The sequence below is a fragment of the Hydractinia symbiolongicarpus genome, chromosome 4, assembly GCF_029227915.1.
Source record: "Hydractinia symbiolongicarpus strain clone_291-10 chromosome 4, HSymV2.1, whole genome shotgun sequence".
In the NCBI taxonomy this organism is placed as follows: domain Eukaryota; kingdom Metazoa; phylum Cnidaria; class Hydrozoa; order Anthoathecata; family Hydractiniidae; genus Hydractinia; species Hydractinia symbiolongicarpus.
The window spans coordinates 24,952,339-24,967,350 of NC_079878.1; the positions used below are offsets into that span (position 1 = coordinate 24,952,339).

General features: G+C 34.6%; 2 protein-coding genes across 2 annotated transcripts; both read left to right on the plus strand.

Moving 5' to 3' along the window:
* The first annotated feature begins 224 nt into the window (after window positions 1-224).
* On the plus strand, window positions 225-4,690 carry LOC130641999 (MKRN2 opposite strand protein-like). Its single transcript, XM_057449055.1, has 4 exons — window positions 225-781; window positions 924-973; window positions 1,617-1,779; window positions 4,313-4,690. The coding sequence occupies exons 1-4, from the start codon at window positions 528-530 to the stop codon at window positions 4,506-4,508; spliced, it is 663 nt and encodes a 220-aa protein (XP_057305038.1). The 5' UTR covers window positions 225-527; the 3' UTR covers window positions 4,509-4,690.
* A 3,161-nt stretch (window positions 4,691-7,851) lies between these two features.
* On the plus strand, window positions 7,852-11,770 carry LOC130642002 (uncharacterized). The gene is made up of 2 exons (XM_057449060.1): window positions 7,852-8,081; window positions 10,005-11,770. Exon 2 carries the CDS (start codon window positions 10,014-10,016, stop codon window positions 11,223-11,225), a length of 1,212 nt encoding a protein of 403 aa, XP_057305043.1. The 5' UTR covers window positions 7,852-8,081; window positions 10,005-10,013; the 3' UTR covers window positions 11,226-11,770.
* The last annotated feature ends 3,242 nt before the right edge of the window (window positions 11,771-15,012 follow it).

Here is a 15,012-nt window from a genome sequence, read left to right on the forward strand (position 1 = left end):
AGAACTAATTTTCGCGAAGTTGGGAAGTCCTTAGATTTGTTGGGAATTAAAATTCGCGAATTTGATGACATTTTTGCTTTTCACTTTATGCCTTGTTTCAAGGACTTTTTTATATCAGAGACATAAAATAAAAACTGCAGAAGTTGAAAGTCACATAATATAATTTAATGTTCTAGATAAATCAGAAGAAAAAAAATAAATATAAATCATTTTTCAAAAAGAAAAAAGTATAATACTAAAATAAAAAATATCAGGTGATAAAGAATTCTGGAGTCTATGTTATTGTCCTTGTTTTGATTTGAGTTGGCGAGATTATTCTTCATATTAAAATGAGTTAATCTATCAAACGAGTTGTACTGCTCTTCTTTAAGCTCTTCTTATTAAAATGGTACTTTTAATCTGTTGTTTGCAGTGAACATGTCCACAAGAAACTGTACAAAACTGTGAAATAGAATTGAACAAAGCTCTTCTTGTTTTTTAAAATTTTGTAAAAACACTTGTTTTGATTTATTAAAGGAAATAATGTTATGGAATTAAAACAAATCCGATCATTTCAGCATTGCAAATGTGACAAAAATATATTCTGCATCAATCTTCCAAATGTATGTCCATTTTGCTTTGAAACCTTACTAACGTGCACCTTCATAATGCCACCATTTTGTGTTCCAAGTCCATTTCATTACCACATTTCGACTTTACTTAAGTTCAGTTACACCTATAGTGCAAAACCGATCACGGAATACAGTGTGGTTGTCAAACCAACCAATGGCAACTTTTTAAGGTACGTGAAATTTTTTTTGATAGATTTTAATAAATCCTGTAATGCATCATTCTAATTGAACATGATTGCTTTTATTTTTTTGTTATATTATAATTTTTCTTGTATTTGAAATATTTTAATTTTTCCTATTGTTTTATTGCAGCAATTACATCACAGATGATGATCTTCACATTGGATTGACAAATTCAAATGGTAAGATCTTCTACATTTAACAGATATGCTATTGAAGTTTTGTTTTCATTTGTGCCGCTTGCTCCAGTAGGAATGGTAACCGGTAAGCTTGTAACCGTGAATATTCTTCTGTTTAAGAGTTGTCATTAAACGGTGTAAGTGGTATGAGAATTAAGGCTCATTTCCATTTGTTTTTTTTTTTTGATCTCACGAACGTTTTGAGTTAGCGCTTGCGGATTTAGACAAAATTTCTAATTTTTGCAAAGTTCAAACGCGCTAACAAGAAAACGTGGGCTTTTGCGCTAAAAGCGGAAAATGCAGTCGAATGGAAACGAGTCTTTTCCCATCTGCGTTTTCCCAAATGATAATATTATGAACTTCACTCATGAACCAATCTCGTGGCTTTTAAATGGTCACATGCAACAACGCGCTGTCAGGACAATGACCAATAGTAAATTGTTATCCCTGCAAATCATTTTATTTTGTGCCATGTAGTATTCCTGCTGAGTTATTTGTAATTTAAACCACCCCATTCCTTTTTTCTTCAAAGCTGTTTTTGTTGCATTTCTTAATTCTTAAAGAGAAAAAAAATCTTCGTGAAATTCTAGAGTCTAAATCTTCTCCGTCACTTTCCTTTGGTAAACATTTTTATATTTACATTTAGGTGAAATTTACAGTTTTTCTGAGCAAGGCGTAGTAATGGAAACCGATGGCTGGGATTGTAGCTTGTGCGTTCCCATGTTAACTGCACATGATGAAGAGCTGATGCTGGAATGGGACAATCAATTATCAAAAACAACGAACGATCATAATTGGTCCAAAGCAAGGTATGTAGCTATGCATGTAGAACTTGAGAAGTTGGTTCCAAAAAAATCTTGCTATCAAAAAAATAAACTGTTGGCTGTCAAGTGTAATTTTATTTCGACTTTGTTATGAATTTACGAGGCTTTGGGACCTCGCCTGCACCAGAAATATCAGCCGTTATATAAATTGACAACTGTTAGTTTTAACAAGCACAAAATTGTTAAAATGTTTTAGTGCTAACGTTTGACTTTTCCCTTTAATAAACCAGCAAACCTCGTTTTCGCTTTAATTTTGCGGACAAGCCAAACTGATTTGTTTTCTTGTCGTAGTAATCTAAATGATTAAAATTTAACTAACTCTTTGTCTTCTAATGATAACAGTTGTTAAGTATGACGTCAAGTTTACTCAACATAAAAAACGAGATGAATTTTGTGCTGGAACTTTTGTGAATAATTTTAAAATGTCTTTTGGTGCTTTATCTTTTTGCGATAAGAATGATAGAAGTAGCGGTAGAAAGCATTCTTTTTTGGCCTTCCAAGAGGTAAGAAACAACAAGCTGTGGACTCATTAACATTAGCTTGATCAACGCTGGAAGAAAGCCTGTAGCAATTCTTAATCTCAGACCTTGTCCTTCCTTTTGAGCATATGACTTGAACAAATCCGGGTGTAGATGCGCGCTCTTCTTTTGCGTTGCGCCTAGGGCTTCTCTATTATGGTACGATGCAGGAATCCACGGGCTACTATTTTGCTATGCGTGCTATTCCCTGCTTGCCGTACAGCCTAAACCTCTGCGTGTTGAATTCGTGAATTTCAACGTCCATTACAGCGCATGAAGCGTTCTTGTGATTTCGCGGATGAAAAATATACTTGCTATTTCGACTTTCTTTCTTGTATTGCTTTACTTTTTACTTGTTTTTCGTGTCGCATTTTTAATTCATATATTAAAAAAACGAAATGGACTCGTGGAATAAGGTTGCTCGGCCCATTCTACAACTGACCAGTAGGTGTTTTAGTTTGCGTCTGTGTTGAATGCTGGCGATAGTAGCCATAGAAAAAAGGTTTATACCGGCGTCAGTGAAACGTTTGCCGAGTCAAACTGTTTTTGGGCATTTTTGTACGTTTTTTACACTTGTGCAGACTTTTTTACTACAACTAAAAGCCCACGACTTTTTCGTGTGGGGAGTAACAAAACAAGTTATTACTCATCTTCAGTGCCTGTTACAATGTTAAAAACAACAACCGCTTGCGATATATAAAGGCTAAGTCAACGAGATTATCATCCGGGAGTTGACGTCAGCAGCTCTCCCGCATGGGTATTTGTTTACACTCGGGACACAAGATGGCGACTGGCACGAAGCTGCTAACTATTATTTCTCATTTTTTACGACGAATATCTTGCGCACAAATCAAAACAAGTATAAAAGAATTGGTTTTGAGTTAATTTTCGATTCCTTTTTATAAGTTAAGCTGTAAGTCTCTCTTTCTTAACAAGGTCAAATGTTGATTACTTGTTGCTTGTTAACAAAATTCTTGGGGATTCCAACAAAGTGTTTCAAACGAAATCAAAATTTAGATTTAATCACCTTTTTGTACCATTATTTTTATATGTTATATTATGGAGATATAAAAGAACTTATTTTATACCTCCATGGTTACATTTTGGAGACACCTGATTTTTTTGTGTTTTTGTATTTATTTCAGCCTGAGTTGTTGCTTAAAAATGGATTCGTTCGATCACAAAAAGGGTTGTATTTGTTGCTAAGTTTTTCTTAGTTCCAGCCTTACAATTCTCCTCCAACTTCTTGCTTATATATTCGTTTTTTTTAGAAAAAATGTTTTAAAAAGTAAATCGATTTAAAAGAATCGTGTCAAGTAAACAGTATAGAATTAACTTTCGTCTTCCGATCACGCCCAATGCTATAAAGTCCAAAACCAATATTAAAAAGGTCTTATAAATGATCACATAGCAATGAAAAAAAGATTTTTTGGGGGGCGCTTTTAAAAAAATGGTTGTAAACTCTGTTCCTTGTCAGATAGGGAATTTTTTAAACATATACTAAGCATATTCCCCACCTTGGTGAATCCTTCTAATGTGTGTTTTTTCTATTGAATTTAGGCACAGAAAAAATAATTAATTCGTGGCCATAGTAATAAAACACAGGCAGTTTTTCGCCATGGTCAAACATGGTCAAAAGGGCCAAATCGGTAATACTGTGACCAGAGAAAGAGGTTTAAAATATCCAAGTGGCCCGTACGACGACATAATCCAAGATGGGACCCCGTTGAACTTAGGGAAAATGGCGTGCTGACGCCAGCAACAATTATTCTATTTCAAAAGTGTGGATTTTAAAAAATAACATTAGATATGAGATGCTAAGGTCACTGTGAACATTTAAGAAGTAAAGAATGCGCGACTCTAACTCAGAAACAGCCTATGTAATCAGGTATGGCGGCGAATTTCGAAATTAGCTGTCTTGTTTCTTTATATTGGCCGTAAATTGTGATCCGCAGGCTCGTGGTTTTCATAGAGTAGGGAACAATTTTTTTATATTACAGGTACGATGAGTCAGCATATAATTGCTATGATTACGTCATCAGCTTTCTCTCCAGTGTACTGCAACAGTCTATTTCGAAAGAGACGTTTTGTCATGAACACTTACTACCAGTGACTGAACGAGCCGCAAAGTATATTACGTTGTACAGAGACTTGCAGAAAAATAATGTTATTGTGAAAAATGCTACAGATAGCTGATATGCTGATATTAAAAGGCATGATCAATATTTTTAAAAATTATTTAAAATCACCTCGTATAGTGTTGTCGGAGAAGAAATTTAAGAGATGTGTAACTCGAGAATATTTGTATTGACTAATGAAGTCATTGTGTCTCGTCAAGTGTAAATATAAAAAACGAAAGATGCATTATTTATCAAGGAATGAAACCTTTTTCAGTGGTTTTGTACGTTTACGACAATGGCTTGTACGTTTACGAAAAAACTCGATTACCCCCACCCCCACCTTCCCTCCCCCATCCCAAGAACGTGCTCCACCCTGAAAATTATTTTTAACAAATTAACAAAGTCCCTGGTGATAATTTATTTGTTATTCGAGTATTTATGGTATGCCGATTTTAGCAATTTCATCTCTTTGTGAAAGTAAAATCGTTATTGTAAGACGAAGAAAAATTTAAAATTCAAAAGAAAAATTTCCAAATGAAAACAACAACCCCCTGAAATGTTTTCAAAAAATTTATACATGATGTATTTTGTGTTCTCGTACTAATTAATATGCAAATGTCTCACAGAACTGATGGCTACCGAACAAAAGAATTTTTTTATTTATCTTATAGAAGGTTGCTTTAATTTGCAAATGTAAATAGAAAGTTCCGAAGTCTAGAATAAAAAAAAACACTTTTTATTTGTAAGAATATGTTGGCTGAGATTACCCCATATAATCTGAACACCTTCAGAACGTCCTGATAATTAACCCCATTAATTTGTCAAGCGGTTTTCATTTCGCTCCATCTATATAAAGCCTTTTTTAACATGCCATGATAAGGAAACTTTGAGACGTGGCTAGACTGTCGACAGCCATGTTTCGATATAGCTTCACATTTTTTGTGTTATGCAACATGAGATTGTTTTATCTTCCTGTAATTTCTATTAAGGATATACAACCTCGTCCCCAAGACTTTTTGTCTCCTTTTGGTACTGCGCTCATTGTTAGAAATACAAACAGACAACAAGCAGCGTACTGCAATGTTTCCGCAGCATAGCAGTCCTGGTAGCATTTTACAGAAATTTTGAATGCAATTTAAAGTTATGAAATTTCAATTTAAAGTTGTGAAAGTTGCATTTTTCATTCCACGAAACAGATTTGTTCTAAATTTATGTCTGTGTAATGCTTTCTACACAGAACTCTTTTTTAAAACTGAATTTTTTTTCGTTAAAAATAATATTAATCCAATTTCAATGCTTTGAAAAATAATCCTATCCCTCTGATATTCTGCCTTTCAAATATTTTTGCCTCACTAATAATTTCTCCTTGAAGCGCTAACCTCGTAATAAACGGTGCGCACGCTTTAAATGTCCGCCACTAATAAGCGCCCATTTAAAAAGGCGATAATTATGAACCGCCTCGACGCTAATTAAGATCAATAGCATAGGTAAGGAACCAATGTGCAACCAATACAAATTCGTTTACACCGTAAAGTGTGAAACAAGTTTTTTACTCCGAATATAAAATTGTGATTATGTATGTAGCATGTGTGTCATTCTGTTTTGTGTTGTGTTTGTGTAAACGCTTTTATTTTCCAAGGTTGTTTTGTCAAACGCGTTTACTATCTAAGTAAACTGTCCTTGGTTCCCTTTTATCTCGAATACAAAACGATTTTCATATCTGCATTGTTATCAATTGGATGGAGATTTATATAATCTTGATGTTTCAGGCCAAATATGGATTTTATATGCTGCTTCTGTAGCCTGGTTTCTATTTAAGTTGAATATCTACGATTTAACATTTTTTTAAATACATGTTTCTCTGTCTGTTAATCGCAAGCTGTTTTATGCTAGATTTCAACCTCGTTTGCAAGCATCTTTGTCTCTTTGTATATGAAACGGACCTGTCAAACACCGTCGAGAGAAAAAAGCCCTGGGGACAAGGATAGCTAGATATCTTCAACGAATTATATTTGTAGTCTTTTTGGGTATTTTTGCAGTTCTGGAGAAGTTTATTTTTTAGAATTCCTAGCATTCTCTTCACCGAGGGCTTGTTAGTTTTTATATTTGGCCGAGTTTCTGTCTCGATACAAAAAATTTACCAAGATCCTGGTAACCATCTTGTTTCCACGGTTTCTTTTTTCCTTTTTATTAATGTTAAAAAGTAAAAGAATAAAGTCTGGAAACGAGTTTGGTCTTTTGTGAAAGTAATTGTTTTTATTTTAACACCTTAAACACATTGGGTTAAAACAAATAATGCACTTGTTGACGTGGTATATTTTATATTTTCCATCAAAACATAATGTCGAAAAAGGCGTTAAAAAAATAATGTAAAAATAAAATTAAAATAAAAATGATATGTAATAACAAACTGGTCCCCAGTGCTCTTTTTGGCAATCTCGGACGTCAATTTTTTTCGCCGAGGTTAATATCGTATTTATTTAACTAAAGAGGGGACTTTGAGGTAGGGCGAGTACTCGAGAGAGGCGCTCATTAAATATACAATATTTTTTACCATGCAACAAGGATAGGTCCAGGACTCAAAGTTGAATAATTTTTGCGTTAATTTCAGCACTAAAACCAAAAGTTAACAGCTGTCACAAATTCCGTTTGACAAAACTTTACTTTTTTCTAAATTAGCCCCCATTTTAGTTTTTTATAGCACTAAAATTTTTTTCAAACCATCCCACCCCAGCACGTTTCGTGGAAACACAGTAATAATTTTTTTTCCACCACAATTATTTTAGTTTTTTAAGCGACCAGTGCTTCATCAAGAAATTCAAAAAACCCAAAAGCAAATGTTAATTCACTTAATTATTGTCAGGATATATTTTTTCAACAATTTGCTAGTAAATTTTTATTACTATGTTTTACCAACCTCGTTCCAGGGCTTTATCTCTTTCAGATGGGTACCAAGTATAATAAAAGAGACGAAGAGCCCTGGAAGCGGGGTTGAGCTTTACAATATTTTTTACAATACTAAATCAGATTGGACAAAAAATAAAAAAAGATAATCTCGTCCTCAGGGCTCTTCTACGGCTTTGATTTTTTGACAGGACAGCTGGAGAGGAGGTTGAGACGAACAGGCATGGGCGCCAGCTTTGTGTTTTTGTCTGTTTTAGAGCTTACATATTTTTAGTCTTAAAATCGTGCGCTAGAACGCTAAGTGATTAATCTCTTGCCCAGGGCCTCTTCCTTTTTTTCTCCGTCGGGGATTGGTTAAAAGAGGAAAAAGTTCCTGGGGACGAGGTTGGCAATCATGTCAACCTTTCCATGTTGATTATAATTTCTTCTGTAGTTTTTCCTGCTTGAGCGTACAGAAACCATGTCCAGGTTGCAGACTCAAACAACAAAACGGCCCGTCTTTTTGTCCACAATTTATCGATTATGTCAAGAACAAAAGTCGAAATATTCTTAATTAAATCCATCTTGTTTTTATTTTAATCGTTCAATGGAAAGGGATGGTTGTAGTGAAACATTAGCTGTTTGCAAAAACTGAAGTGGAAAAGCTGTCATCTCCTGAGAAAGTATTCGTGACCTAAACTTAGTCTTTCGTACAGTTCCTTCACATCATTTTTACGTCTGTTTACTTGGAAGAGTTTGAGCTAAGGTAAACATGTTTTTTTAGGCGAGTAAGTAATTAATTGTCGAGTAATGTTTGTTTGTTTTGTAATTCGTGCCATGTTGTGCGTATGGAAAGTGTGGTTGATTTTTTTCTGATATAAATTGCATTACCTTGCTTTATATCAGTTTTTATTTATTTATTCGTTTTTATTTGTTTGTTTTTAGTTTTTCTTTTATCTACTTATTTAAAACTTCGCTTTTACAGTTTTAAAGATGTCTTTTTTTCAATTGAGTTTTTGATGAAATATCTTAGAGCGAGTTAACTTCGCAAAAAGGGGACGAAAATATTATTTTATACGCTATTGTCCTTTTTTTAGTCTTTCAAAATTAAAAACACCTAAAGCCTAGTTTCCCAAGTTATGCGAATTTAAAAAATTTGTTCTAAAACCTTCAAGCTATACTTCTGTGTGGTGCATCATCACTCGTTCACTCATTACGCAGGTCATTCAAAACATGAACTTTAGCAATTTCGTGCAGATTATTCCAGTTGACAAAAATATCTTGTTACTGAAATATGTTTATTCTAATTAGCTTAATTTTCTTGATCGTCCCGTTGGTAATTCCTTTAGGAGAAGATAATTACCACAGCTATTGAAGGGATAATATTTTCCTTATATTGACAATGAAAAAAATAACAGTTGTAATTATAAGCGAGAATGTGTAGGAGACAAGTCGCATATGTTTTACGTGTGAGAAATCATTTGATTGTTTTTTCATTCACAAAAAGAAAAGAAAATCATTTTGAAAACTGTTGACAGGTTTGTGAAAAATTCTTTTTTGGCAATCTGCTTTAAGTTGAAATTTATTTGAAATGTTCAATGCAAGCTTGTCTTCAGGGCCTGTTAGTGTTTTTTAACCAAAACGTCGTCCAAATGGAAGTGGCCCTGGAGACGAGGTTGAAGTCAATAAAAATTTTTAATTTTTTTTCTTTTAAGGACATTATTTTCTGTGTTTTCGTGTCAGAGAAACACTAATTTTAAAAATAAATAACACCAACTTCGCATTTTTTTTTATAAGAACTAAGAAATCTGGCTTCGACCTCAGTTGGTCATTTTTTTTCTTCCCTATTTTCAGCCTAAAACTATTCTCATTTTGCTCTGATATTTTCAGCATTTTTTGTTAATTTTATGCTACGAATGTTTGTAATAAAATGTCGCAAAATTGCTACAATTTATTTCTTTCATGAATGGTGTATTTCCATGCTCTTTGTGTTTTCTTCTTGTTTTTTTTTTTTTAAGAAATGAGAAAATTTGTAAACTTTAAACATTGCTTTTATTAAAAAAGGATAAGGCGAAGCGAGTATGTTAAAACCACGTTAAAATTTGTTAATAACACAAAATTTTGGTTTAGATTTTGAAAAAACAATCAAATCGCAAAAATTAATATTCGCGTTTTAGAAAAAATTGTTTTCCTTGGTAAATTTACTTTTTTTCTAGTTGATAAAAATAATGATCCGCCTCTGTGATACGAGTAAGTTCAATTAAAGGCTACCTTATCTCAATGAATAGGCCTGACATAAATAAAAATTGGGAAAGAAAGTACTAGATTCGTGAAAATAATACTTTAGAAATAGCCTTTAAAACGGTTTGTTTGCAATAAAAACTCATCGCGAAATATCTCTACATGACTGATTCGCGAAAATTAATCTTCGCGTAACGTATTTTCTTAGGCCATGAGAAAAAAGGATATTATAACCCTTTATGAAAGTAACAAAAATGATCTCCTATTTTCAAAGCACAACCTCGTCCCCAGGGCATCTTGTTTTTGTTTGACAGCGGGACGGCGGAACGAACATGATGTTCGTATGTATTGTTCATATCGCCGTCCCAGTGTGAAAGATACAAGATGCCCTGGGGACGAGGCTGAATAAATCAAATTTAAAGTTAACTAATTCACTATTCTTTTCAAGATCCTAAAAATGACTGAAGTCCGTAAAATCCGCGCTGAAGATTTGATAGCAATGGGAAGCCAAGACATTGCAGATGCTCGTGAACGAGATCCAAACTCTAGGAGAACCAACAGTCGAACAAATAAAACAAAATTTGGAGAATTTGAAGGGGTTAAAGTCAGTCAGGACGAAAAGGTGTCCGACTTCAAAGCTGTTCTAAAGAACAAGGTTAATGTTAAACCGAAGCAAGAAAAAGCAACAACAAACGACACAAAACCAGAATGGGCTTCGAAACAACGACATATAGACGTGGGCAAAATTGACGAGAAGCGAAAAGGCAAAGCTGATACCAACAACAATGCTGCGCCTGAATGGGCGAGCAAAGTCAAACCACGTGGTCGAATTGATATCGAGAATAAAAAACCAAAGGCAGAGAAATCGAGTACACCGGCGTGGGCGAATAAACTGAACAGTACACGTAACATAGTAAAAGTGGAAGCAAAAAAACAGAAAAAAGTTGATAAAATTTTAAATCCAGCCTGGAAAAAGAATTTGAACAACACCAAACAAGTAAATGTGCAAACAAAAAAAGAAGAGGCTAAAAAAGCTTTGGAAGACTCTAAAAAAGAAACCAAAGCTGAAGAACCCGAGCCACAGCGAGAGCCAACGCCCGAGTCTGAGCCACCACGAGAGCCAACACCCGAGCCTGAACCGCCGCGAGAGCCTACACCCGAACCTGAACCACCGCGAGAGCCAACACCGCCACCGCGAGAACCTACGCCGCCACCTTCAGAACCGGAGCCAGAACAGGAACCGTCCCGAAGAACGCGAAGAGCACGTGCTGATCCTGAAGAAGAGGTAACTTCGACACGCAGATCAAGACGACGAGATGAAGATAATGACGACAATGACGGAGAAGAGACGAGCAGAAGAAGTAGAAGATCACGTGATCCAGATGACGATGATACATCAAGTAGGAGATCACGACGACCACGTGACGAGGAGGAGGAAGAAACCACATCTAGAAGATCTCGTCGAACTCGTGACGCCGATGATGACAGTGAAGAAGTGACGTCTAGAAGATCACGACGCACACGGGATAACGATGATGGTGACGCTGAAGAAACAACATCAAGAAGTTCTCGTCGGACACGCGAGACAGTGGAAGAAGACGACGATGAAGATGTTTCAGCCCGACGACGGGCCCGACGAGCACGACGAAGAGCAGAGGACGACGACTAAAAATAACGTTCACGTTTTTGTAAATGCTTTTTGGATACTTACTAGAAAGACAATTTTTAGTGTAGTAAAAATGCGCAAGAATTAGAGTTTCGCAAATTTAAGTTTTCGCGATTCTCTTTTCTGTTCTTTAATCTATGTAAACAAATTTTTCTAAATCTTCTTCAAACTTCACGAATACTCTAATTCGCTAATAAGTATTTTTTACGGAAAAGGGTTTGTAGTTTTTTATATATTTTTATATTCTATTTTTATTTTCGCCTTTTTGTCTCATTTAATTATTAGCAGCATAATTTTGTAATTTAAAATAAACTCCTTTACAGGTGCAATTTTTAAATATTTTTTTTCATTTTTACCCTTCCAATGTGTGAAGGTCTTGTGCTGATTTTATAACTTGTCCGAATGCGAAAATTACCAGTAGTTTACATTTTAGGCAACCTTCTGTTTATTCTTGCTATACATTTAAGTTTTTTGATTTGATGTTCCTACTTATCTGTGGATATAATAACGCTTGTACGAAACACACATTCTTAGCATTTGATGACTCATTCAAGCGGGTTTTTTTTTGTTTTTGAGGCAGAAGCGGTCTCATCAACAGCAAGACAGAGCAAGCTCGCACGAAAATTAACAATTTAACGTATACCCGTAAAAATAAATTTTACAGGTGCTAAGGAATATTTTTTAATTAACTTAGTCGACTTTTCTCTACTAACTTCCTATTAATTAATACCTGTTCCTGCAGAGAGTCACTTTCCGGATATCTCCTCACACCTAGGAAGTTCTTTGAATGTCTTTGTTTGAGTTTGGCCAAATTTGTTGTTTGTTTGTTGCTATTATCTTGATTACAGAAGTTCAAAGAAAGTCATGCCTTTTTAGCCTAATTTGAACATTTCTCCATTACCAACTCTTTAAGCATAGCTAAATGTCAAAATAAATAGCGACACACTATCAGGTTTATATTTTATTTAGTATTATTTACTCGTTAACCTCTTCAATTCCTATTTTAACTCCTTAAGCATAGCAACTACGCAACCGCGCAACTAGACATACATAACTGGCTAAGATTTTGAATAATTTGAATGAATAATTTTCTTCCGAGGTGAGAATCAGTCGGGCGGTAACTATGTAAGGAAATTTGTGGAGGATTTTACTAAAATATTTACGCCGTCTAGATACTTTGATACTTTACTATTTTTAAGCAACACAAAATAGCTATAAACTTTAAACAATTTTGGAAACATCCGTGTAATGTAAGAGTTTCCTGATCGTTCGATTTTAAGAAAGACCGTGTCAGGTGTGTGTTTTTTTGAAACCTTAAATAAAACCTCATATCTTTACGCTTAGTACCGATAATGATATTTTTGTACCGAGGATGAAAAGTAAGGACCGAGGATGATAAATAAGGACCGAGGATACTAAATAAGTACCGAAGATAATAAAAAAAAGTACCGAGGATGATAAATAAAGACCGAGGATAAAAAACAAGGACTAAGGATGATAAGAATACCTAGGATGATAAAAGAACATTTTAGGCCGAATCCAATTACTGGTTTATATTTAAAAAATGCGTTGGTAATAAAGTAGTCAATGTTTCTCTACAACCTCGTCCCAAGTGTTTTGTGGCCCCTTAGCCGTTATTACGGAGCGGCCAACAATGTTTGTCGCTATAAAATTCATTAAAAAGACAAAATGCCCTGGGAACGAGGTTGCCTTTTCTAGTATTGGAGAAGGAGTTACTTTTGGCATGGTCATCTTTTCGTAACCATAACTGTATTGTTAATTAATAGTTGCCCAGCAACTTCAGTAGGTACGTTCTTGTGGGTTTATGAATAGTCATTCAGTTGATAAAAATTTAAAATTGTTGGTAACTTGTAATTCCTTTCGTATGTATTCATTTCATGTACTCTGGCAGTGAGATATTCGACGCTACAAACATTCTAGGTTGTCACGAGGAAAAGAGAAAAGTAACAGATTTGTTTTAAAAAATATTAAATTAAGGAGCCGATCAAACGAAGATGACCGCCGTTTTTTACACATATTTTGCATGGATCGGTGTTATTGTGATTGTTGTTGGTTGTAGAGACGAGATAATAATATTTAAAGTTGGGGATAACCGTATGTTGAACAGAACAGCGATTGGAAGTATCACTGTTTACAAAGTTGAAAACTGTTTTTCCCATTGTCTGTACATAGACGCCTGTAAATCTGTGAATATTTATCACGTTAACAATGACCACACCTGTTACTTCCAAGCTGAAAGTAGATGTTTAAACGGATTAAGCAGAGCACACGATTACTCGTTTTATGATACTTAAGTATCTTGTAAATTTCAGTTGCGACTTTTGGCGGGAAATTGACAATGTTTGAGAAACAAAAATGGCCGACTTGTTATTGGAAGCTGCAATGTTACTGATAATTCATTGTTTGAACTTGAAAATGGCACAAGATGGAGGAATGGTAATCTTTGTGTTCGCTCAGAAAAGGATGCAGGGGAAAATGGAGTCGAATTAATTTTAGGCAATTGTCAAGATGCCCCAGAGTTTCAGTTAATTGGAAATGCAAGTCGGTTTTATCTCAAACTTGTTAAATTTGAAACGTGCGTGCATATTAAAGGTAAATTTATTAACAATATTGATCAACCTCTAACTATATATGGGGGAGTTGGATGCGATTATGGTGAACAAACAACATATGAACTTATTTATTCATAATGTCTGCGCGTCTAACGCGGACGTAATGTTCAGGGAAAGTATGTTATAATATATTGTACATTAAAATTTTGATTGACTGTGATTTGATTCCAGCAATTTTTTGTTAACGTGTAAATATAAATTGCGGGCTTCACCAAGTTGGCAGTGCGTGCTCGTAAATGTTATAATAAAGAAAATGTAAACACATTCATAAAAAACACACACATTGTAAATATAAAATTATTTATTTATTGTTTAGTGTTCGGTTCGCAATTGTAAATAGATCATGTGAAAAAAAACAACCTTACTAGTCAAAATTTTTGTCGCAAAGAAGACCTTTATGGTCCAAACATTTGTCATCCTCGTTCCCAGGGCATTTTGCCTTGTTTATAAAGCTGATAGCGGCGAAAAGGCCCTGGAACAGGCTGGTCACATGATCGCTTATAATTTATGATAATTGTATCCAAAATATAATTTATGAAACAGTTTTTGCAGGGCAAATATGGCGGTCGATATTTTTTAGAATGGATAAAAAGACCAGCCAAAGTTTTGCATGAACTTTAAAGAGGCTCGTTTAAGAAATATGTTAGAAAAAGATACCATTTTTATTTCTGCATGATATAAAGCAAATTTATCTTGATAATTAAATTGATACATGTAAGGTGTTTGTCTTTCCCTGCAGAGCTGCTGGTAGTTAGCTAGCTAGAGTACACCGTCCAAATTACGTGAACATCTTAATTAATAGCTAGTAGCCATATAAACTGATGTTGGCCACTGCGAAATAACGGCTCAGGGGCCACAAGACCATGGGAACGAGGTTGAACATTCGTCATTTCTATTATTTTTCACTTAAAAGTTTTCCCCTTAAGGACAAAGAAAACATTTTGCTGACATAAAGTTGGACATTCAAAAAAAATTTCCATTTATAAAATTCTAAAAAACTGCTGTAATCAAGCATCTGATGACATCAACAACGGGTGTCATTGCAAGAGTTTAGGACTATCATTTTAATCTGGCTTAGATTTTCCTTCGTTCCTAATTTTCCTTACCTTCTCAAAATTTCGTGACTTAAGGCGTCTTCCATTCGACTGCACTTTCTG

What these genes read in the sequence shown, in the direction of transcription:
- LOC130642002 (XM_057449060.1), top strand. Translation starts at nt 10,014, where the DNA reads ATGACTGAAGTCCGTAAAATCCGCGCTGAAGATTTGATAGCAATGGGA.
- LOC130641999 (XM_057449055.1), top strand. Translation starts at nt 528, where the DNA reads ATGGAATTAAAACAAATCCGATCATTTCAGCATTGCAAATGTGACAAA. An exon ending in ACCAATGGCAACTTTTTAAG is followed by an intron (nt 782 to 923) that starts GTACGTGAAATT and finishes GTTTTATTGCAG; the next exon opens with CAATTACATCACAGATGATG. An exon ending in CATAATTGGTCCAAAGCAAG is followed by an intron (nt 1,780 to 4,312) that starts GTATGTAGCTAT and finishes TTTATATTACAG; the next exon opens with GTACGATGAGTCAGCATATA.